Here is a 22655-nt window from a genome sequence, read left to right on the forward strand (position 1 = left end):
AGAATTATTCACGATGGTTTCCAGCGGGAACCACGTGGAGGTCGACCAAATAGGGCATATTGCTAGCAATGGGGCTGTCAAACTCCATTGCCAACAATCCCTTTCCCCGCAACATTTGTCTACTTGTCGATGCATAATTAAACTTCAATAACACTTGAATAACACCTGAGTCCTCCGGAATAGAAACGCATGGGAGGTATCATGGGCGAAACAGTATGTACTCTGTTATGTCCATGGTACTGCTCATGTCTGTAGGCAACGGTTACCACTTTCCATGAGGTGGGCTATCAGCTTATTTGTCATTCTACGTTGCATAATAAAAAATACTTCATGTTACTACATAGTCTAAGTCGTTCCCCATCTGTCTGTCCCTATGTATGCTTAGATCTTTAAAACTACGCAACGGATTTTGATGCAGTTTTTTCAATAGATAGTGAATGAAGAGAACGGTTTATATGTATAATACATGCATAATATAGCAGAGAAACAATGATAATTTTAGAAGTTTCTAATATGATGTGATGCAATGTGCACCCGTGCGAAGCCGGGGCGGGTCGCTAGTATTTAAATATGTCCAATATAATGACCAGTTTTTGTTTGAAGTGTAGAATATGGCGTGAATTTACAGGGTACAGAGGAATAACACCTGAGTCCTCAGGAATGGCAACACATGGGGGGTATCATAGGCGAAACAATATACTCTGTTATGTCCATGGTACTGCTCATGTCTATAGGAGATGGTTACCACTTTCCATCAGGTGGACCGTCAGCTTGTTTACCATTCTAAGTTGTATAAAAAAAAAACTCAGCATTTATAGTTATATTTCTATTTGCATTCAAATTGCCATTTCTTTGCGGTGTAAAATTATTTCCTATATTGGAAAAAGATCCGGCTGTATCATATCTGATTTCTCTATATGAAACAGGGCCGCCGGCAAATCTGAACACAAATATTTCCTTTTTGATTCACTGCCCCCATTTTCTGGACGTCTTCCAAAACGGAAGGTGGGCGGAATCTTTCACTGCATTGCTTCCTTCCTCTAAGGAGTGGCTGAGAAGTAGCGGCTAAAAATACAAGTAGAGGCGATTCGAATTTACTTTCGTCTGAAAGTGTTTTTTCCGAGTGCGAAAAAAGGTAACATTATTAATTACTTGAATTTTGTTATTATTATTATATTAGCTGTTAATAGTCCATTGCTGAACATAGGCCTTTCCCATAAGGGAGTTTTGCCACGCTTGGCAAGCGGATTGGCAACCACAGTTAGGTTTTTACAGATCTTTTAAGAGGGATGCTGCTGCCCATTCCTCCACCATAATTTTCCTTAGTCGCTGCTTACGACACCTACGCGAAAGAAAGGGGTGGCCCATTCTATGCCGGGATCTACACGGCGACCTTCCATATTAGCCATCAATCTCCGACTGCCATTTTGTCCACGCAAAACAGCAAAACTAAATAATTCTAATCAAATAAACAGTGATATGTACTTTCGCAAGATAACCTCTAGTTCAGGTGTTTAACCTATTACCCGCTACATAGAACATATAATATTACAGTTAATAACGATGTATCTACATTATTATAGCCTAAAGCAGTGTTTTTTAAAGTGTGGGTCACGACCCCTTGGGAGTCCAAACCAACCAAGGTGAAAAATGAACAGTTCCGTAAAAACATCAATTAATCAATAATACATAATGAAGTATCTATAACAGACATCGATTACATGTCTGTTTTAGATACTTTATTATGTATTATTTATTTTATTCTATCGATACCCAACTGTGAATATAACACATTATATACAACTGTACGGATTTCATAATTGTACTATAATAAAATTCATACACATTCGAAACCGTGGAGGGCAAGGGGTTGCAAGATATTTTTACATAATAAGGGGGTCGCGTCATGAAAAAGATTGAAAAACACTGGCCTAAAGAAACGCCCTTGATCCGATCCAGAAGTAACACATTAAACATACCTGAGGATTGCCATAACGTTTGGCAGAGTTCCACACGCGACAAAAACTCTTCTGGCGTTCAAAATTAGTTTTTATTCTAATACAAATTTAAGTTTCAATTAAATTTGAGCTATTAGGCAACTCATTTAATATACCAATTCAAACCAGTGACTTTTTCTTTCATTTACAAGATGACCAATAACAGTGTCACTTGTATATATATAATTACAGAATGGCTGAACCTATTTGATTAATTCTTTATTTGTTATGTTTGTAATTCTTCTAAAGAATCAGATGTTATTTTGCGGAAGTTCATGTCACAGAATAGTTCATTTTGATTGTTTTGTTTATTTTGTTTAATTCCGCTACCATGAATTACCATAATGGTAGCGGAATTAAACAAAATAATTCTAATCAAATAACCAGTGTTTGTAATTGTCAGAACTAGGTTTTTATGAACAAAATTGTTTTAATTTTTTTGAAATAATTACGCACATTGTGGGTAGCTAGTTATGAAATTCAGAATTAAACATCGTGTTACATTTTTTGGCATTGCTTTCAGTAATATAACTACTTTGTTATACTTATACATGTATATCTCTATATATTCTTTTATTCCATATGTTATATTTTTTAGTTTTATCCACTTGTTGATTCTTTGGGAAGAATCAATCTTCTTTCAAATCAGTGTGAAGGAATGGGGTTCTTAGTGTCCATATACGAGTAGAAATAATATATATCTATTTTATCGAAGATATTGCTCGTTTATTTATTGTATATAGTGTATTTTTATAAGTGCGTTCATTGCAGAAAATGGATGTGGTATGTCAACTAATGCTTTTCCTTATGGACACTACCTAATTCACAGATGGTTGGCATTTGATAAGAGCCATAAGTCCAAATAAGGCTTTTTTGTTTGCGCTATTAGTGGCTACAGCTGATGCCACTTTTATGCTATTAATAGCCCTGGATATTTTCTCTGAAAATAAAAATGCATTAATTAAAATTAATTGTCAGACACCATTTGGATTTGACTTTTGAGCAGATGCTGTTTTACCCCCAATGTTACAATTATACTTATTGTTAAGTAGGGTCTGCGATCTTTTAGAAAACTTACGTGACGAACTGATCTGACCTCATCCATACCTATCATCCTGCACTGGTACCTCGCCAATATCGTAAGCTTTGCTGTCTATTCTATGAAGTCCACAGTATTAGGTCCAGATCTCCATATCATAGTTTAGTCAAATAGTAATAATACCTTTTACCTTATTTAAGAGTCTTGTTTGGGCAACTAATTCATACATTTTCTTCCAGCCAATTCTATTCCAGGCCATATCTTTGACCTCCCTGTACGATGAGACCTAGTGTTTCCTTTATCTGTCTCATGTAGTTATTTCTCAATTTTACCCTTCCTCTTTTGCCTTCTATTTTCCTTTTATATGTTTTTTAAAAAATGTCATGTTGTTTGAGGCCCAGCATTTTGATTTTTAATAATGCTGGAATCCAACTTTATTTTTACAAAATATGTTTTTTTTCGCAGAGTGGACTTCAGAAACGGTCCTCCAGTCCACTGGGCGGTTGCGGGCGAGTTCGGAGCTCGCACTCACTTTGTGCTCAACGAGTCTGATCCATCGTCAGCTCACCTGGCCATTGATAAAGTGGCGAGGCAAGACGATGGCCTGTACAGGTGCAGGATCGACTATGTTGACTCACCCACCCGGAATTACCGGGTTAATTTAACTGTGATAGGTGAGTTTATAAATGATAAGATGGAAGATATTTCCTTGTGTGTGCTATATATATATATATATAAACCGGCAAAAAAAATATATATATATTTTTTTTTTTTTTTGCCGGTTTTTGTATTTAATGCACGTAAAAATTATTAAATCACTCTTATGCCACCTACCCGCTTCTGTATGTTCTCTTTTGACCAAAGGTTGTCTGTAAGCGATTGTACTAGCGATAAGATCGTCTTTTGTACCTTTATATGTATATTTTAATCTGTATTTTATGCTACTGTATTTCACTTGAATTGTTTATATGTCATTGTTAATTTTTATGTTTCTGATGTAATAAAGAATTAAATAGATAAATAAATATATAATTTTGCGAAGTGATTACTACGTTGAATCCTCGGTCAATTTAAGAACCGAACTTTGACCATAGACAGTGTCTCAAAATGTTTGTTACTTTGAGATGTTGCATGAACTAGGATATTTTCTATTAATTGTATAGTAGTCAATTTATATAACTTAGTGGAATTATTATGTACTATTTAATTTTATATATATAATAGTGAGTAGTATATATTTACATTATTACATGTATTACACCTCCATATTTAGAAATAATAGGATCTTGATCGTGCCTCCGATCAAACTCTTTATAATTACTCCTCCCCATCCAAAGGTTGCCTGGAAAAGATTGCTCTTAGCGATAAGGTCGCCCATTGTATTCTCATTGTGATTATTTTTTGTAATTGTTTATATTTATAATAAGTTTATTATTGTAATCTGTTGGAGGAAACAATAAAGAGTATCTATCTATCTACAATTATTAAATTTAATATAATTAACAACCAGTTTATTATTTTCTATTATCTAGTAATAATTTATATAACTTAGTGGAATTTATGTACTATTTAAATATAATTAATTAATTAAATTATAATTAACTGCCACTTTATTAATTACAATTGTACGAATTTTGAAATGGTTATTTTTGGAAGCTGAATATGCTAGACATAGTTTTTACCAACTGTATCCCGCAGCTCCGCCCGCGAAATACAGTAATATTTCAAATTTAAACTCGTAAACCGAATTAATCGTAAGTTTTGACAGTTGTCACTATCGTTCTAACATTTTGCGTTCCACTAAAGAAATTTTCTAATATCATTATAACTTGGTATACGAACTTTTTAAATTCCACGCAAACTAACAAACTTTTGGCATGTGTGATTAAACTTCATCTCGCTAACACATGTTTTTCAGCTTTTTTTTTCTGTTTATCAAAACATTTTTCTTAAAGAAAGTTTTCTTCACCTGACAGTGTAAGTGGAGTTTTAATATCATGATATTATTAGGTATAATTTATACTTATAATTTTTTTTTATATTTTTATAAATAATGCGACACAAATATAAATCCGATTGTTAAATTTTGCAATTCTTTGAATTTATATGTAAGAAATGTGGTCCCGGCATAGAATGAGCTACCCCTTCCTTTCCTGTGGGTGTCGTAAGAAGTGACGTGTGTTGGGTAGCAGCGTCCCTCTTAAAATATCATCCAAGTATAACTGCATGTTGCCGACCCACCTGCCAAGAATGGCAACTACTGACAAAACCCCCCAAGGAGGAGGCTTATATTCAGCAGTGGACAAAGGACGGCTGATATGCATGAATGAAAAATACAATCGTGACGCAACGGTAGTCACTTTGAGTAATGAGGTCCTAGGTTCAATTCCCAGTCTGCTCAATTCTGTAAACGAATTTTTATTAAATTGACTCAAATCTGAGTATTTCGGGTGGTATACCCAGATATTAGTTGTCTGATTCCCAGTAAGATAGGCTACTTATTTATTTTAAACTCTAAGGTAACTTATGATTAAGGATTACGAATTGATCCCGAAATTAGTTGAGCTTTCTCGGTCCAATTACACAAAAGTTAAACCGGTCATTATTTCATTAAAAATAAGAATACTTTTTAAAATCCGACAATTCATAATTTGCCGCAAATATCTGGAGATTTCCTTTTCATGTAATAAAATTATAACAAAGTCAAAACTGTACGTAAAATATTTTTGCAAGTGTAGTTTATTTTTATATAATATGCGATAAAAAATTATAGATTTTGAATATTTTCTATATTTATATATTACGTAAAAAAGGAAGAATGTGATAATTTTTTCAAGTAGACATATTGAGTTAAATATGTGTTAAAAATAGAAGCAGAAATGTATAAATTAAATATAGTAGTATTTTTTATCCATAACATTGATATATAACTTCTAAAAGGAAATGATTAATATTAACACAAAGAGTGTTTTCGAAAATGCTGTACAACGCAAACGAATTAGTAGAGTCAGCTAGTCTAAATATATATAAAAATATAATATAATATAAATGCATAATGTGCATCGTGGGTGTCACAGTATATTTTGTGATATCAATGATGCCATTATTTCATGTTTACAGACGACGGTTACCACTTTTCTTAATGAAAGTCGCCAGCTTGTTGGACACTTTGAGATTTATGAAAAAAAAAAATGAAGTGTTATAAACATAAAATCTTTGTATTTATTTTACTTTTAATCTCGTTGCTCTTTTTGCTTCGAAACCGGTTTAATCCGGAAAGTTTTAAACTAAGTTTCATAACAATCCCCCGACACTTCAACGATCATTATCTCTTAACACAGTTAGTGAGATTTTAAACGTCTAACAATATTCAGAAACAAGAGGTTTCTGGCTAACCAGATTAAAGATTAGATACATTTTTATTTTAATTTAAAAATATATAATAAAATTATATATCTATATACATTTAGAAATAACTATTCGTAGTTCGCACTTTTTATATATATATAAATATATTATTACTATTATTATATCAGTCGTTAATTGTCCACCGCTGGACATAGGCCTTCCCCATAGAAGGAAGATTTTGCCAGTAGTTGCCATCTTTGGCTGGCGGGTTGGAAACCGCAGTTAGGTTTTGGTGATGTTTTAAAAGGGACGTTGTTACCCATTTCTCGACAATTAAGTTTCCTTAGTCGCCTATTACATGGGCATGGGGTATGTGGTAGCCCATTCTATGCCTGGACCACACGGCAATTAAATATATCTTGTACGTAAATCCCGGATATTGTCTTTTATACTTTGTAATCTCTCAAAAAGTTCATGCCAAAGCAGATAGCTCAATTCTTCTTCAACTTAAATTTTCAACCGACTTAAAAAATAAAGAGGTTTTCAATTCGGTAGTACAACCGAGAACATACAGAATTAAGACTGTTTAAAAAATTAAACCTAAGTCGTCCCAATCGAGAATCGAATCCTGGACCTCATTACGAAAAGCAATGTGCCTACTGCTGCAGCATGGAGGTTGATTTTTAAAGACTTTTTTCATCATCATTATAACATAATTAACAATCGTAACAAAAAAGCTATTTTGATTTAAAAACTAAACTACTAGACCGATTTTAGTAAAATGTCCTTGGCCTCAATCAGACCAGATAAAAAAAATCCAAATCTGATTACAACTGACGGAGTTATGAGGTAACAAACATAAAAGAAATACAAGTTCATTGAAAACCCCCTTTTTTAAGTAATTTGATAAACATTTGAGACTTTGTACAAAAGTCGATTGCTTGGGCACCTCTGTCCCATTCGTGTTTCTACCGTGAAGCAGTTGTATTTGCGTAGCTGTGTTTCAGTTTGAAGGGTGGAATATGGCATGAATTTACTAAGTACAGAGGAATAACACCTGAGTCCTCAGGAATGGCAACGCATGGGGGGTATCATGGGCGTAACAGTATACTTTGTTGTGTCCATGGTACTGCTCATGTCTATTGGCGACGGTTACCACTTTCCATCAGGTGGGCCGTCAGCTTGTTTGCCATTCTAAGTTGTATAAAAAAAACACCGCCGTATGTCGTTCTTTGATGATAGAAATCAATGTATCTCATTAAAATTACAACAGTATCGAGTTACTTGAATAATATTTTTTTATATGTCAAGTATGATTATAACATAAACGCTGTAATTGTTTATATCGGCTTTACTCGAGTATTTTCTTATGTTTTTTCTTTTTTCTTTTATTTTTTTAACAATAATAACTGTTTTGGAATGAATTGAGATGACGAGGTTGGTAGAGACCGTATATTTCAACTTTTAACTGACAATCATCGTTATGATCGCCTTGTCTTTGATCATGTATTTGGGATCGGCGCAGTATGGCTTCATCTTCCAAAAATCTCTGTCTACTGTGGTTTCTGGATTCACTTCACTTTTATGCATATCATGTTTCATACAGTCCATCATCATTCCAGTGTAAGACTGTAAAAAAGTTATTTGCTTGGTTACTTCTGTCCCATTCTTGTTTCTACCGTGAAGCAGTCTGTTTGCATGGCTGTGTTTTGGTTTGAAGAGTAAGATATGAAAGTGAATGTTACAGGATACAGAGGCCTTATATACCTTAGTTTTCGGAAATGGCTGCGCATGAGTGTATCATGGGCGAAACGGTGTACTCTCTTATGCCAATGGTATTGCTCATGTCTATAGGCGACGGTTACCACTTTCCATCAGATGGGCCGTCAGCTTGTTTGCCATTCTAAGTTGTATAAAACAAATAAGCCAGTAAGACTTATTATTTGAGTTCTCGGTAATTTGTTCATTTATATATTTCTTAACAGTACCACCAGAACCAGCTCGGATATATGACTCCGAGGGGCGAGAAATCCTCGGGTCGATGGCTGGACCGTTTAGAGAGGGACAGGATTTACTGCTCTCCTGTCAAGCTGTCGGAGGTTTGTAATAGTTTCTTACGTAATACCATATATATTAGAGAGCCAATAATTCTTGTTGAAATTTCCTTTATATATTTATACTGCAAAATTACAAACACACACACACTTACACTATCACACACACACACACACGCACGCACGCACGCACGCACGCACGCACGTACGCACGCATGCACGCACACACACACACACACACACACACACACACACACACACACACACACATCACACACACGTATGCGAATTAGTATTAATATATTAGTTGATTTTTAATCTTATCGTCGATCTTGTCTAAAATAAATTGAACACTATTTTTAGATGTCTATCTTTGAGCTAGACATTTTATAAACAATTTTAATTTAGTCTACAGAGCAAATAAACGAAGTCATATTTGCCAATCTGTTAATTTACAAAATTTTAATATTGGAAAATAACTTTAGTGACATTAAAATAGGTACTGGATAAAGATATTCAATTAATTCCTCTTTTTATGTACTAGATAATTAATCTGAGAAATTATTCATCATCATCATCATCATCGTCATATCAGTCGTTAACTGTTTCTTACTGAACATAAGCCTTCTCATTAGAGAGGGGTTTTTTCCAGTAGTTGACACGCTTGGCAGCCAGATTGGCAACTCTAGTTAGGCTCTTAGAGATGTTTTAAACAGGACTGTTGCTTTTCTCTCGGCCTTCCTTAGTCGCCTCTTACGACACCCACGGGAAGAAAGGGGTGGCCTATTCTATGCAGGGACCATACGGCGATACATACATACAAATACATATATATAATTTTAAATATATATTTAGTGTTTGTGTTATTCTTTAAGCGGTAATCCATTAATGCCACTTTACAAATTGTTTTGTACATTTTATCCCCAGGTATTATTTCCTAGAATAGATAGAAACGATCCCTTAAAATATTCTGATTATAATATTTTTGTTGTACACTTCTTTCCTATTATTTCAATTTTTATTTGAGTTTTATACTTCTAATTTATTTGGATTACAAATACGTAACAATACTGAATAAAAAATTGTTCATTTCAGAGAAAGATATAGAAAATATAAAGGGAACATTACTTGAAACTATAGACAGCAATATCTTCGAGATAATCTTAGTATTTTTTTTTAATGGGTAGAAATGGAATGGTAACCCCGCCCGATCTATCGATATATACCGACGAGGCACCAGTGGAAGATGGTAGGTGAGAATGAATGCAAGTCAGTTAGCTCACCAAGATGAATTCGACAGGAATTAAACATGATTTCCAGGAACCGCGTGGAGGTCGACCTGAGAGGGTAAATTGCTAGTAATGGGGCTATTAGACCCCATTACTAACAATCTCTTTCCCCCTAATCTTAGTTATTAGTAACCTCAGTAGTAGAAGGATAGGCAAGCTGAAGTGACAATGGACCGGTCACATAACTTGAAGAACCAACAACCGATGGGACAGATAGGACCTTGAGTAATCACCCCGTACGGGCAACACAGCGTAGGACCTACCACTTAATTGAGCGACGACGAGCTCGGGATCGTTCTTTATGGCAGTCTATGTGGGAGGCCTATGTTCAGAAAGGAACAGTTAGCGGCCTTTACAATGGTGATGATGAACCTTAGTATTCCCCTAAGAATCACCCGTTAAGTACAAAAGTACTTAATGGGTGACAATGGAATGATAACCCCGCCTGCGCTATCGGTATGGTGCCCTGTAAGCACCATTAAATTACATTTTTACGCCAACTCTTTCAAACCAAAGTTAAATGTATATTATTTAAAACAGGTATATAATTTTAAACAGGAAAACCACCACCGGACGTGTCATGGTACCGTGGTGAGGAGCAGCTAGCCATAACAAAGGAGGGTTCTGTTTGCCAACTCCACCTTCAGCGGCTATCTAGAGAGATGGCTAACACTAAACTGCAGTGTAGAGTGAAGCCACCGCTACTGCAGTCTCAATTTAGAAATGTTACGCTTAAATTATACTGTAAGTAAATATTTCTGTTTATAATTACGTAGCGCCACCTATGTAGTTGAAAACTAAGTATGATTTGGCTTGTACTTAAGAGTATCCATAGTATGAGAGCGAAGCTGGAGCAAACGGATATTGGCACGGGTGTAAAAAAAATCGAAAATAATTAAATCATCTCCTATAAAGAACGCAACTCTTCGTCGGTGGAGCTCTTGCCACTCACTATGATTTCCAGCGACTTTTTACCTCTTGATACGACATAACGCTTTTTTCACTTTTGTGGTAAAAAAATAATGTGTTATTGTAATACTAATTTTGACTCACGACTTCGTCTACGTGACTTGTATATCTTGATTGATTACTTATAAATAATGACTTATATCTCTCTGCACCTCATATAGTGTATATCAAACTTCATGATGATTGCTTTAGCCGTCTTGGTACTAAAAATGTAACAAACAAACGGACGACAAAGTACTGGGTACAGAGGAATAACAACTGAGTCCTCAGGAATGGCAACGCATACGGGGTATCATGGGTGAAACAGCATACTCTGTTATGTCCATGGTACTGCCCATGTCTATAGGCGACGGTTACCACTTTCCATCAGGTGGGCCGTCAGCTTGTTTTGCCATTCTAAGTTGTATAAAAAAAAAGAAAAAAAAAGATGAACAAACTTATTTTCATATTTATAATTGGTATAAAGATTTATAGCAATTATTTCAATATTTTTACTTCTCCATTGTACAGTAAAACCACAATTTATACGTGTAAGCGGGAAAGGAGCGACACGTGCTGGTCAAGATAGATCCTTCACGTGTACGACACAAGGTTCAAAACCGGCTCCGAACATAGACTGGTTCATCAACTCACAAAGAGTCGATTCTACTTTAACAGAGGTAAATGTTAAAATAATAATTTTATAATATGTCACACATATGAGGTATTTATTTATTTACTAAACTTTAATACACCTATATAGTGTAAATGGTGGACTTAACACCATATGGTGTTATCTACCAATCGACTGTAGACAGGAATAACGGAAAATATAATTGACGATGTAACGTAATAACGTAACCAGAGGGAGACTTTGTATAAAAGTCGATTGCTTGGGTACCTCTGTCCCATTCGTGTTTCAACCGTGAAGCAATTGTGTTTGCATGGCTGTGTTTCGGTTTGAAGGGTGGGCTATGGCGTGAATTTACTGGGTACAGAGGAATAACACCTGAGTCCCCAGGAATGGCAACGCATGGGGGGTATCATTGGCGAAACAGTATACTCTGTTATGTCCATGGAACAGTTGAAGGCTGATATGATGATAATGATACTTTGAAAGGAACAATAAAAAGCTTTTAATCATTCATTCACTATTATTTTTACAAGGTGGACGTAGATGGTGAAGTAACGAAGAGTACTCTAACCTGGCATGTGAGAAGGGAAGACAGCGGGCGTCAGTTGGTCTGCAGAGTCTCCAACCCTTGGTTTCCAGCTTATACCCTCGAGGATTCAATTACTTTCGATGTTATGTGTAAGTATTACTTTAATATACTGGTAATATTATGTTTTTTTTTTATTCGACTTAGAATGGCAAACAAGCTGACGGCCCACCTGATAGAAAGTGGTAACCGTCGCCTATAAACATGAGCAGTACCATGGACATAACAGAGTACACACACATACTGTTTCGCCCATGATACCCCCCATGCGTTGCCATTCCTGAGGACTCAGGTGTTATTCCTCTGTACCCAGTAAATTCACGCCATATCCCACCCTTCAAACCGAAACACAGACATGCAAACACAACTGCTTCACGGTAGAAACACGAATGGGACAGAGGTACTCAAGCAATCGACTTTTGTACAAAGTCTCCCTCTGGTAAGATATTTAAATACTCGTAAATTATGTTTATAACAAATGGTTTATCCATATATGTAAATTATAAATTGTAATTTCATTGCGACAATCCAAAACGGGATACAAACGAAGATAAAATTATTAAGAGCACAACAAAAACACAACAGGAAATGTTAAAAAGCGACAGTATATCAAATGAACACCACAGTACGAGCAGATAGGGGAGCGGCGGAGTTCCGGCGATGTTTGCCCGTCGCCGCGCCGAGTCTCGAGCCAACTTAGCCTCATAAGTATTATCGCGGCTCGCGGGCCCTGTTCACCGTTATTACATTGCGCCCTCACACGACGTGTGTATGTGTTAAATTTTAAAATTTAGTAGTGGATCCGGCTGATGTGATAATGATGAAATATATATAAGCCCTTTTATGGTACTCCGAATTCACTATAACCCTAGTAAGACATATTTTCCTTTTCTATTTATTATAATATATCTCTCAATTCAAGAAACAGTATCTGTTATATCCATGGTACTGCTCATGTCTATAGGCGACGGTTACCATTCTCCATCAGGTGGACCGTCAGCTTGTTTGCCATTCTAAGTTGTATAAAAAAAAAGTTGCTACATCTACTAACATTATACCTTTGGTATATCGTATAGCTTCCTAAAATAACATATGTAAAGTTACTAAGTTAGTTTACCTACTGTTAGATATGTACATTATAATATAGTGAAACCATAATAAAATTAATTTGTTATCCTCATAGAAACTTAACACTAAATGATCTAATTTAATTAAATGCTCCCATGTGATACACGGGCCTTCATTAGCTTTAAATTTTGGCGAAGTCGTATCACTTAGTAATTTTAGTAGTTTAGTAGTTAAAATGTAACAAATATAACTAAACATTAAAAAATGTAAAATTTTACCTTCTTTAATAAATTATTACTGAAATAGAGATATGTATGTTTTATATTATTTGTATATGTAAGTAATATTTTATTCCATAACCTGAGTGTTCGTGGGAGAAATCTCTGAAACCGCGTTGTACGCAACCATTTAGGCTGTAGGATATGAGGGCGAACTCCCTGTCGACGTCGAGCCGTATGTACTTATGGAAGAAAGTAGCCGTGGGCATCATTTTAAACAATTCTTCTGAGCACAATCCTTTATTTGTTACTCGATGCTGTCTAATCTGTTCTGTTTAGGCGTGATGATTAATATACAGTTTTGTTTTTTTGATGGGTGAAAATGGTATGGTAACCCCGCCTGCGCTAACGGGATACGCTGGCGGAGCACCAGTGAAGGGTGATCGATGAAAATGAAAACAGGCCAGTTAGCCCATCATGATGAATTCGTCAGGAATCAACCATGATAGTTTCCAAGAGGAACCGTGAGGAGGTCCACCTGGTTGGGTATATTGCTAGCAATGGGATTCTCAGTCTTCATTACTAACAATCCCTTTCCCCCTATTAATGTACAGTTGTGAACCATTTGAAACAACAACATTGTTCAATTTAATTTAACCAGTATCACTAAAAGGAACGTCTGTTTTACATGCAAGAGGAAACGGCAATAACTTAGGTAGAAATTATTTATGTGCCCCCTATGAGTTCACGGACGTTTACAAGACACCGTAAACGGAATGGGTATACACAACTTTGTCTTCAACTTTATCTCGTCAAGTTAAAATATTATCGTTGACTGTCAAGCGGGAGCTTATTGCCAGACTTGTGTAATGGTTTCAGTTAACTTATTTAACTTTTTGAACTCAACATATTATGTTCGTGGAACAAATGGCACGAGATGGTTCTATGAAGTTGTTTTTATGCAACTTTGAGTGTTACAAGCTTTTCGCCCATCTGATGGTATTTTCTTTTATGGGTGATAATGGCGTGGTAACTACGCCTGCGCTAAAGGTATACCCTGGCGGGGCACTAGTGAGGGAAAATAGATGAGCATGAAAGCAGGTCAGTTAGCCCATCGTAATGAATTCAAAAAGTATTAATCACAATGGTTTTAAGAGGGAACCGCGTGGAAGTCGACCTGACAGAGCTTGCTAGCAATGGGGCCATTAGTCTATATTACAGACAATCACTTTCCCTCCATCTGATGGTATGGCGGCTGTTACCTATAGACGAGACCTATCAGCTTGATATAATACACTTTGGTGGTTATGGTTTCCATCATGTATCACTCGGGAGTGGTAACCATTAGTAGGTAATATGAATACCGATCCGATATCTATTTTCGAATATGTTAAAAGTTTGTTATCTAATATTATTTTTTGGATAACAGACTTTTAACATATTCGTTATTGGATCGATATATATATATATATATGTATATATATATATATATATATATAATATAATATAATATAATATAATATAATAACAAATATGTGTACATGGCGGACTTAATGCTAAAAACATTCTCTCCCAGTCAACCATAGGGAAGTGTCAGAATACTCGAATGCGGTACTACTAATTATTGATATACATTATACATACATACTAAAATTACATATATAAACGAATAAATATATATGAATAACAAATATACTTACACATATATGATATATACTATATTATAAACGAAATTGAGAATAATATAAAGCACTTACTGCTCGGATAAAGATAAAAAGTGAGCGTGAACGCTTTTTTTGAAAGACGGTTTAGTCGGTAGTCTCTTAATGGCATCAGGAAGCGCGTTCCAGAGTCGTGAAGAATGTAGGAGAAAAGATTTTGAAGCGTAACCAGTACGGTGAGAGGGGAAAGATAATTGGAGAGTATTATTGGAACGAAGGTTACGTTCGTTAGTTTCAAAAAGATACTGGAATTTACTCCTTAAGTAGTTAGGAGACTGGGAGTTTCGAAGAAGAGTGTAGAGGGTACAAAGAGTTCTAACGTTTCTGCGTTGACGAATGGAAAGCCACTTGAGCCGAGACCGATATAAAGAAATGTGATCGAACTCCCGGAGATTATTAAATATTGTAACTAATATATATATATATATATATATATATATATATATATATATATATATATATATATACATACATATACATATATATATATATATACATATATATATATATATATATATTGCTGTATATTACGTAGTCCTATTAACCGTCGTATGTAGGTATTAGCTCAATGGGCTTTATAATGCAATGTGATTCTCCTAATATCCTGCTTGTATTGTTATAAAAAGGTGTAATGCCTCAACATATCAGTCGTTTACCGTCCACTGCTGAACATAGGCTCTGTCTATTTAGGAGTTTTGGCAGTAGTTGTCACGCTTGGCAGACGGATTGGTGATCGACGGAAGGGGTGGCCTATTCTATCCTCGGGCCATACAACCATATATACCTATTGCTCATATGCTATAAGAAATATTTAATACAGAGTAGTTCATCAGAACTGTATCAGTCGAATAATGTCCCATTAGGGAGCTACAAACACTGTAATGTCAATAAAGTCGTGAAGATATTTTTATTACTTGCCATATTCTTATACCCCAAACTGAAATGCAACAACGCAAACATTACTGCTGCATAGCTGAAACAGGTGTGTCATTAAGTGATAAAAAGTTTTACTACCAAGTAAAATGAACTACGTTTCACTGTACACATATCTATTTATATATTTATTTACAGCAAGGCAACAGATTACAAATTAATACATTAATAAAATAAATCTATACTTATAACAAATCTGTAGAGAGGTCAATTCTGTACATGAAATATATTTCCAAATTATAAATATAAGCCCCTTGGTGGATTTTTTTAGTAGTTGCCACGCTTGTAAGATGAATTGGCAACCGCAGTTACGCTTTGAAGATGTTTTAAGATCGACGCCCATCCCTCGTCCTTCCCTAGTCGCCTCATACGACACCCACTACTACTAGGAGAAAGAAACACTAATTAGTACTAATAGATTCAACTGTCTGATAAAAAATATTTTATTTATTTATTTACATTAACTTTGGATATTGTATGGTGAATCATGTGGTTCTACGTACTAGATTTAACATAATACCATCGGCAGGAGTCATTACTAGTCTTTTTGGATGAAATCTTACTTCTTTCATTGTATTCTTTGAGGATTCAACTCGAAACTTGGATAATAACATTACCATGCAGATACGGGATTGTATTTTAGCAAAACGCATACCTGAAACAAAACAATTAGTATACAATATGTTCCACCTAGTTTTTTTTTGATGGGTGAAAATGGTATGGTAACCCCGCCTGCGCTAACGGGATACGCTGGCGGAGCACCAGTGAAGGGTGATAGATGAGAATGAAAACAGGCCAGTTAGCCCATCATGATGAATTCATCAGGAATTAAGCATGATAGTTTCCAGGAAGAACCGCAAGGAGGTCGATCTGGTTGGGTATATTGCTAGCAATAGGATTCTCAGTCTCCATTACTAACAATCCCTTTCCCCCCTGTTCCACCTAGTTAATGACAATTCCATACCAAGATAATATGAATTATAATGATTGATGATGAAATCTACATGTTCTACGTTGGACTTTATTACGCTAGCTCGAAAAGTAAATAATTGTAGAAATTTCATGGAACATTATTAGTACATATATTATTGTTAATAATAATACTATCATTTTTAATAAACTACCGCAATAGTCGGTATATACTTTTGGCTTAAGGAATATAGTTGTATATACATTTATTTATTTTATCTTTGTATTTTCATTATGAATTAATGCAAAAATCTACTTACCAATACAATTTCTGGGACCAACTCCAAAAGGCATGTAAGCACAGGGATGTCTCTCACCTGCTGTCTCAGGATTAAACCTTTCAGGGTCAAATACTTCAGGATTGGGGTAATACTTAGGATCGTATTGAATTCCACGTGGTGTTATTAATACCATTTGATTCTTTTTTATTGTAATATCAGTATCCGGAATTTTGTAATCCTCCTGTGCAGTTCTTTGCAGTGGTTCTACTAATGGAAACATGCGCAGTGTTTCATCAAATACTTTTTCTATGTAGGTCATATCTTTTATAGTATCATAGGTTATTTCTCCATTGTGCTTTTTGAGTACTTCGTCGATTTCTGCTAGTAGTTTGTCTTGAACATGTTGATTTTTTGCTAGTAAATAGAGCATAAATGACATAGTTGTTGCACTTGTTTCATATCCGGCTGCAAAAAACACAAATGCTTGAGCAGCAATTATACTATCTGTCAGTTCTAAATATGTTTGTTTATCTGTATCTGTTTTTTTATATGAATAAATATTTTTTTGCTGTCTCAATTCCAGAATTAAATCCATAAAGTCCTTTCTGTTCGATGGCTTACCACTTCTCTCTTGGATTACTCCCGCAACAAGGGAATGAAAGAAATTCGTGACATGCTTTGGGAAAAGCGATGCGTTTAGTTTTTTTAATAAACCAGGGTACATCATATCCAGTTCAAATGCAAAACTGGCTGAAAAAATGTCGGAATCAATTTTATAAAGCGATTCCATTATTTTGTCACCGTCTTCAAAATTTTTTATGTCAATTCCAAAGGCACAAGCTGATATTGTCGACATTGTGTATTTCTGTACAAGTGTGTGAACTTTCTGTTCTGGCTGATCAAGCGTTATTTTCTCGACATGTTGAAGAAACTTTTCACCACGTTGAGTCATTAAGTACACCATATTTTTCAGTTTTTCAGAAGTGAAAAGTGGTGTAAAGCGAGCTCTTAGAACTTTCCATGTGTCTCCATCGGCGTGGAAGAGGTTCGCTCCCAAACCTTCCTTACTGAATTCGATACCGCGGTCGGTAAATTTATTAAAAATCTTTGATCATTATATGCTTTATAATGTCCAGGTCTCTAATAAGAAGACAAGGCGTGGTCATCCTATAAACTCCAACAACTTTTTCATTAGGATATTGTTTATAAATCTTTACAAACGTTTCACCAATAAATTCGCGTCGAAATGTTGAATCTTTGATATTACCAAAGAATGGTATAGGGTCTGGGCCTGTTATACCCCTATCTTTCCAATAATTAAAGGTCCTTGTGAAGTAACGGTACAGAATGTAAAATAGTGCTGTAAACACCAATGGAATATAAATTAAACTCATTTTTTGAGTTAAACTGTTTATAGTAAGGAAAAAAATTTCCTATTGAGAGCAACAAATTATTTCATGTTTATATATAGTAAGGTGAACAATAAAGTGCTAGTAAGGAGGTGTGGTACAAGTCATAGACGACCAAGCATTTTACAGAATATGTATTGCATTGCAGACTTCAAATAAAAATTATATTACTTTAAATATTAAATATGTCAATTAAATATGATTATGTAAACAAATTGAAAGATATTATAATATTAATAGAATAGAATTTCAAGTGTCAGAGACAATTTCAAGTGTATGAGGAACACAAACATTACAAGTGTTCTCATTTACAATATAAATAAGAAGTTTAATTAATAAGCCAAGTTAAAACTCGCTTGCATTAATCTGATACTACTACTTCTACTGATAGTTATAAATGTAAAAATTGTAAAGGTGTTTTTTATTTGAATTTTATTTCAATTTTTATAATTATATTATGTAGATATATGGTGTCAATAAGAGAAATATTAACAGGCAATTTTTCATTTTATGTAAATGAAGTCTTCTTAATTAGTAGATATTCAGGTTAGATCACTCAGATGATCCTTGGCTGACTTCTTATAACTCAATCAGCTCAAGAAACTATGTAATTTATTTGTATGAAAAAATATATAATTTCGTGCATGGATGTGTTTGCAACCGAGTATGTATAGAAAAATAGACTTAATGACATAACAGTTAGATCAATGCTAGCAGTTAATAGACGTGTATTAATTTTGTTACGAGTCATTACATTTGATAACTGAATATTATCCATCTACAAAATCGCAGTATACATGATGAGGTGGCAAAAATTTTGCATGCTCGTCGATGCAAGTCATTTGCGAGTAGCTGAGATGAAGCATACATAAATTTCATTTGTCTGGAATAAAGACATTCATAATTTATACTCGAAGAAAGAATTATTTGCTGTGGTTTTATAGAATTAGTGAAAATTATATCTAATTTTCTGCCATCGAGTAGTTACGCTTGTATGCTTATGTTTTAGTTTGTGTGGTATTTTTGTGGCATTGAAATGTGAATTACATTGTCATGATATTTGATGTCACATTTTACAGTATATTTTATGATGCTACTGATACTTTTATGGTTAATTTTATAGCCTATGCACAATAATCATTAATTATTGTCTTTGGGGTGGACGATAAGTTTGTGTTATATTTTTTTTATACAACTTACAATGGAAAACAAGCTGACGGCTCACCTGATGAAAAGTGGTAACCGTCGCATATAGACATGAACAGTACCATGGACATAAAAGAGTTTACCGTTTCGCCTATGATACCCCCCATGCGTTGCCATACCTGAGGACTCGGATGTTATTTCTCTGTACCCTGAAAATTCACGCCATATCCCACCCTTCAAACCGAAACACAGCTATATAAAGATATTAGTTCAAAATATTGATCTCGTACCATACGCTAAATCATAATTTCATAATTTGCGATTTCTAAGAACTAATATATTACCATGTACTATGCTATCTTGTTTGTATAAATGGATTATTAGAGTTTTTGTCAAATAGAAACCAACATCGTATCTTTTATACTCTATTATTACCTCGCTGTCTAGTAACAGAGCAGGAATACAATGCGCCAGCGCCACTTTGACAAAACATGCGTGAGAAACCATTGTGCGGACAAAATACAACAAGTGAGACATATTGTATATACATTTTGGAATAAAATTTAATTTTTTATAAGAGAAATACTGTTTCTTACATAATTTGTTATATTAAGTAAGTTAGAGGCCACATGATGGAAAGTAGTAACTGTCACCTATAAACATGAACTGCATTACGGATGTCACAGAATATTCTGCAACGCCCATTGTACCAATCAAACGTTGGCATTCTGGAGTACAAAGGTATTGTATCTCCGTAGCCTGTAACTTCACTGTCATACCTTTTAAACTAAATAGTTATAGCTACTTTGCAGTAGAAATAGGGGGTAGAATTCTGTATTGTGGCTAATAAGAAGAAACAGTTTTAGAATTTTCATTTTGTTTCAGATCCCCCCGTAGCTCAAATATCTCTTGTGGACCCGAAAGAACCACGTATGCTTAGAGAGGATGAAAACGCTGAACTGTCGTGTTCAGCGGATGCTTCCCCACCTGCTACTAATTTTACTTTCTACAAAGGAGCAGAGGTGACAATATCTGTATTATTCTCATTATTTATTATAATCATTATTATATCAGCCTTTAACTGTCCATTGCTGAACATAAGCCTCCCACTTGGGGAGTAATTATTAGAATAATTAAAAATTTATTTATTTATTTATAACTCAAAATGTGCTTTATCGTTCGTAATTGTTTATTTTGCTCATTTTAATATAAGTCTGTTAAAATAATCTTTATTTATTTATATATTGCAATGTAGAATACAATTCATATATTTAAATCGCGAATATTAGCTTTCACTTTGATATTCTTCTCTCTTGTGTTGATACGATGTATTATGTTTTTTTTAATTGCCTCTTACGAGTACAAAATTTTAGGAATTAGAAGAAGTGATGATACATTTTATTTTCAATCCATTATTACCTAGATCATCAATTTTGTTTAGGTGCATGTAATTCGAGACGATCCCATCAATGGGGTTTCCGTTGAGAGGAACAAGCTGCTTCTACGAGGCCTGAGGAGACACCACTCTGCATTATACAGATGTAGAGCGAGAAATACTGAGGGAAGCGCATTAAGTGAACCTCTGACATTGAATGTACTTTGTAAGTATACTTTCTGAGTATTCTTTGTTGTCAGACTCGATTGTTATACAAATGTCATCTTTGTTTCACTTATGTTTCTACCGCTAAACAAGTCAGTGTATAATGAAATTACGATACGGCATTTCAAGATACATGAGTAAATTTTAGTAGTAAAATGAGTGATAGCAGAGGGTTATAACTGATACTTATTTCAGCTCGTCCAGAATGTGCTGCTGGGAGCGTCATCCAACAACTGGCAGCCACTCCTGGGGGGGAGGTAAGGGCTCGGTGCTCAGTTACTGCCCCTTCCTCATGGGATGCCGGACCTTTGCGGTTTTACTGGACTTACAATGGCACTAAAGATGTTTTACCGGTAAGTTCATATCGATAGGTGTTTCTATGTTACATTTATTGTATAGAGTGAACTTTGGGTGTATAAAAAAGAGAATGCAAGTAAAAAGTCTAAGTGTAGTGCGAATAATTTGTAAAGTAATACATATATACATGTCAAACAATATATATGTTGGTCTAAAATAAAGTATCAATATAATAATGAAAAACTGCAACAACCAAGTATGTGCAAAGTAAGTGGAATACAATGAAAAAGAACCAAGAGTCTTCAAAACTGGCGTAGACGCTTTAGACTTAGTTATCTCTGCCCTATAAAGAACTTTGTGCAGTAATGCTTATTATAGTTTTTTATTTTTATTTACTGTCAGGCAACATTTTTCGAATTTTGTTCCGTTTTTAAATTTAAATTTTATTTTAATATTTACTAGATACCTGCATCTAACGTAACAGTCATGGGTGGGAGCAGTACAGTAATCCATGGTTTACCAGAAGATAACGAAGAAGACCTCGGCTGGCTTGCTTGCTGGGCGAGCAATGACGTAGGAAATCAAAGGGAGCCATGTCTTTTCAGAATAGTACCTGCAGGTATGCACAGTTTTTTTTTTAATATATAATAAAATACCCCATAACGAAGCGGTAAAAACTGAATAGGAACTTTTTTTAAATAACTGCCTGATGTTTCACTGATACACCACGATGATAAATTGTCTGATGGTAAGCGATTACCAGTTGAATATTTGTAACATTAAAGAAAGCATGCACTTCTAAATTTTCATCTATATTTATATTCATTTTTGTATTTACTATAAACTTTATCACTGCATCATCCTTACCATGCCATATCTTACCTAATACTTACATCCTTCTTTCTGCATATTACTTATAATAACTGTTTAAATTTTATTTAGCTCTCCCAGAACCTCCGAGCAACTGCGAAATTGAGAATGACATACTCCAATGCGAGCCCGGTCACGATGGCGGCCTCACACAACGATTTCTGCTTGAAGCCCTGGAGGTACGGCCTCGTCAAGACGTGGCCCACGAAGACAATGAGATATCCACTATGAACGATCAGGTAAGCGCGGCTTCTCCGTTCGCCGTGCTTATAATCTCTTTTAGGAATGCTTTTGGTAAGCACTTGCAC

At 34.9% G+C, this 22655-nt stretch overlaps 2 protein-coding genes across 3 annotated transcripts in view; one reads left to right on the forward strand and one right to left on the reverse strand.

The window, feature by feature from the left end:
* The window catches only part of LOC113510252 (hemicentin-2-like), a 144486-nt gene that overhangs the window by 113269 nt on the left and 8562 nt on the right, over positions 1-22655 (forward strand). For both annotated transcript variants that reach the window (XM_052900504.1, XM_052900503.1), the window contains exons 4-13: positions 3502-3710; positions 8370-8483; positions 10286-10471; positions 11207-11355; positions 11843-11987; positions 20466-20602; positions 21022-21181; positions 21376-21533; positions 21940-22096; positions 22420-22586. In XM_052900504.1, the coding sequence (XP_052756464.1) occupies positions 3502-3710; positions 8370-8483; positions 10286-10471; positions 11207-11355; positions 11843-11987; positions 20466-20602; positions 21022-21181; positions 21376-21533; positions 21940-22096; positions 22420-22586 (1582 nt within the window). The remainder of the gene's footprint in view (positions 1-3501; positions 3711-8369; positions 8484-10285; positions 10472-11206; positions 11356-11842; positions 11988-20465; positions 20603-21021; positions 21182-21375; positions 21534-21939; positions 22097-22419; positions 22587-22655) is intronic.
* LOC113510257 (cytochrome P450 6B5-like) lies at positions 16261-18471 on the reverse strand. Its single transcript, XM_026893707.3, is given in 3 exon segments — positions 16261-16490; positions 17065-18127; positions 18129-18471. Coding segments are annotated over 3 exon segments (1524 nt in total). The 5' UTR covers positions 18420-18471; the 3' UTR covers positions 16261-16320.

The sequence above is a fragment of the Galleria mellonella genome, unplaced genomic scaffold (assembly GCF_026898425.1).
Source record: "Galleria mellonella isolate WM207_F2 unplaced genomic scaffold, CSIRO_AGI_GalMel_v1 utg65, whole genome shotgun sequence".
NCBI classification, from domain to species: Eukaryota; Metazoa; Arthropoda; class Insecta; order Lepidoptera; family Pyralidae; genus Galleria; species Galleria mellonella.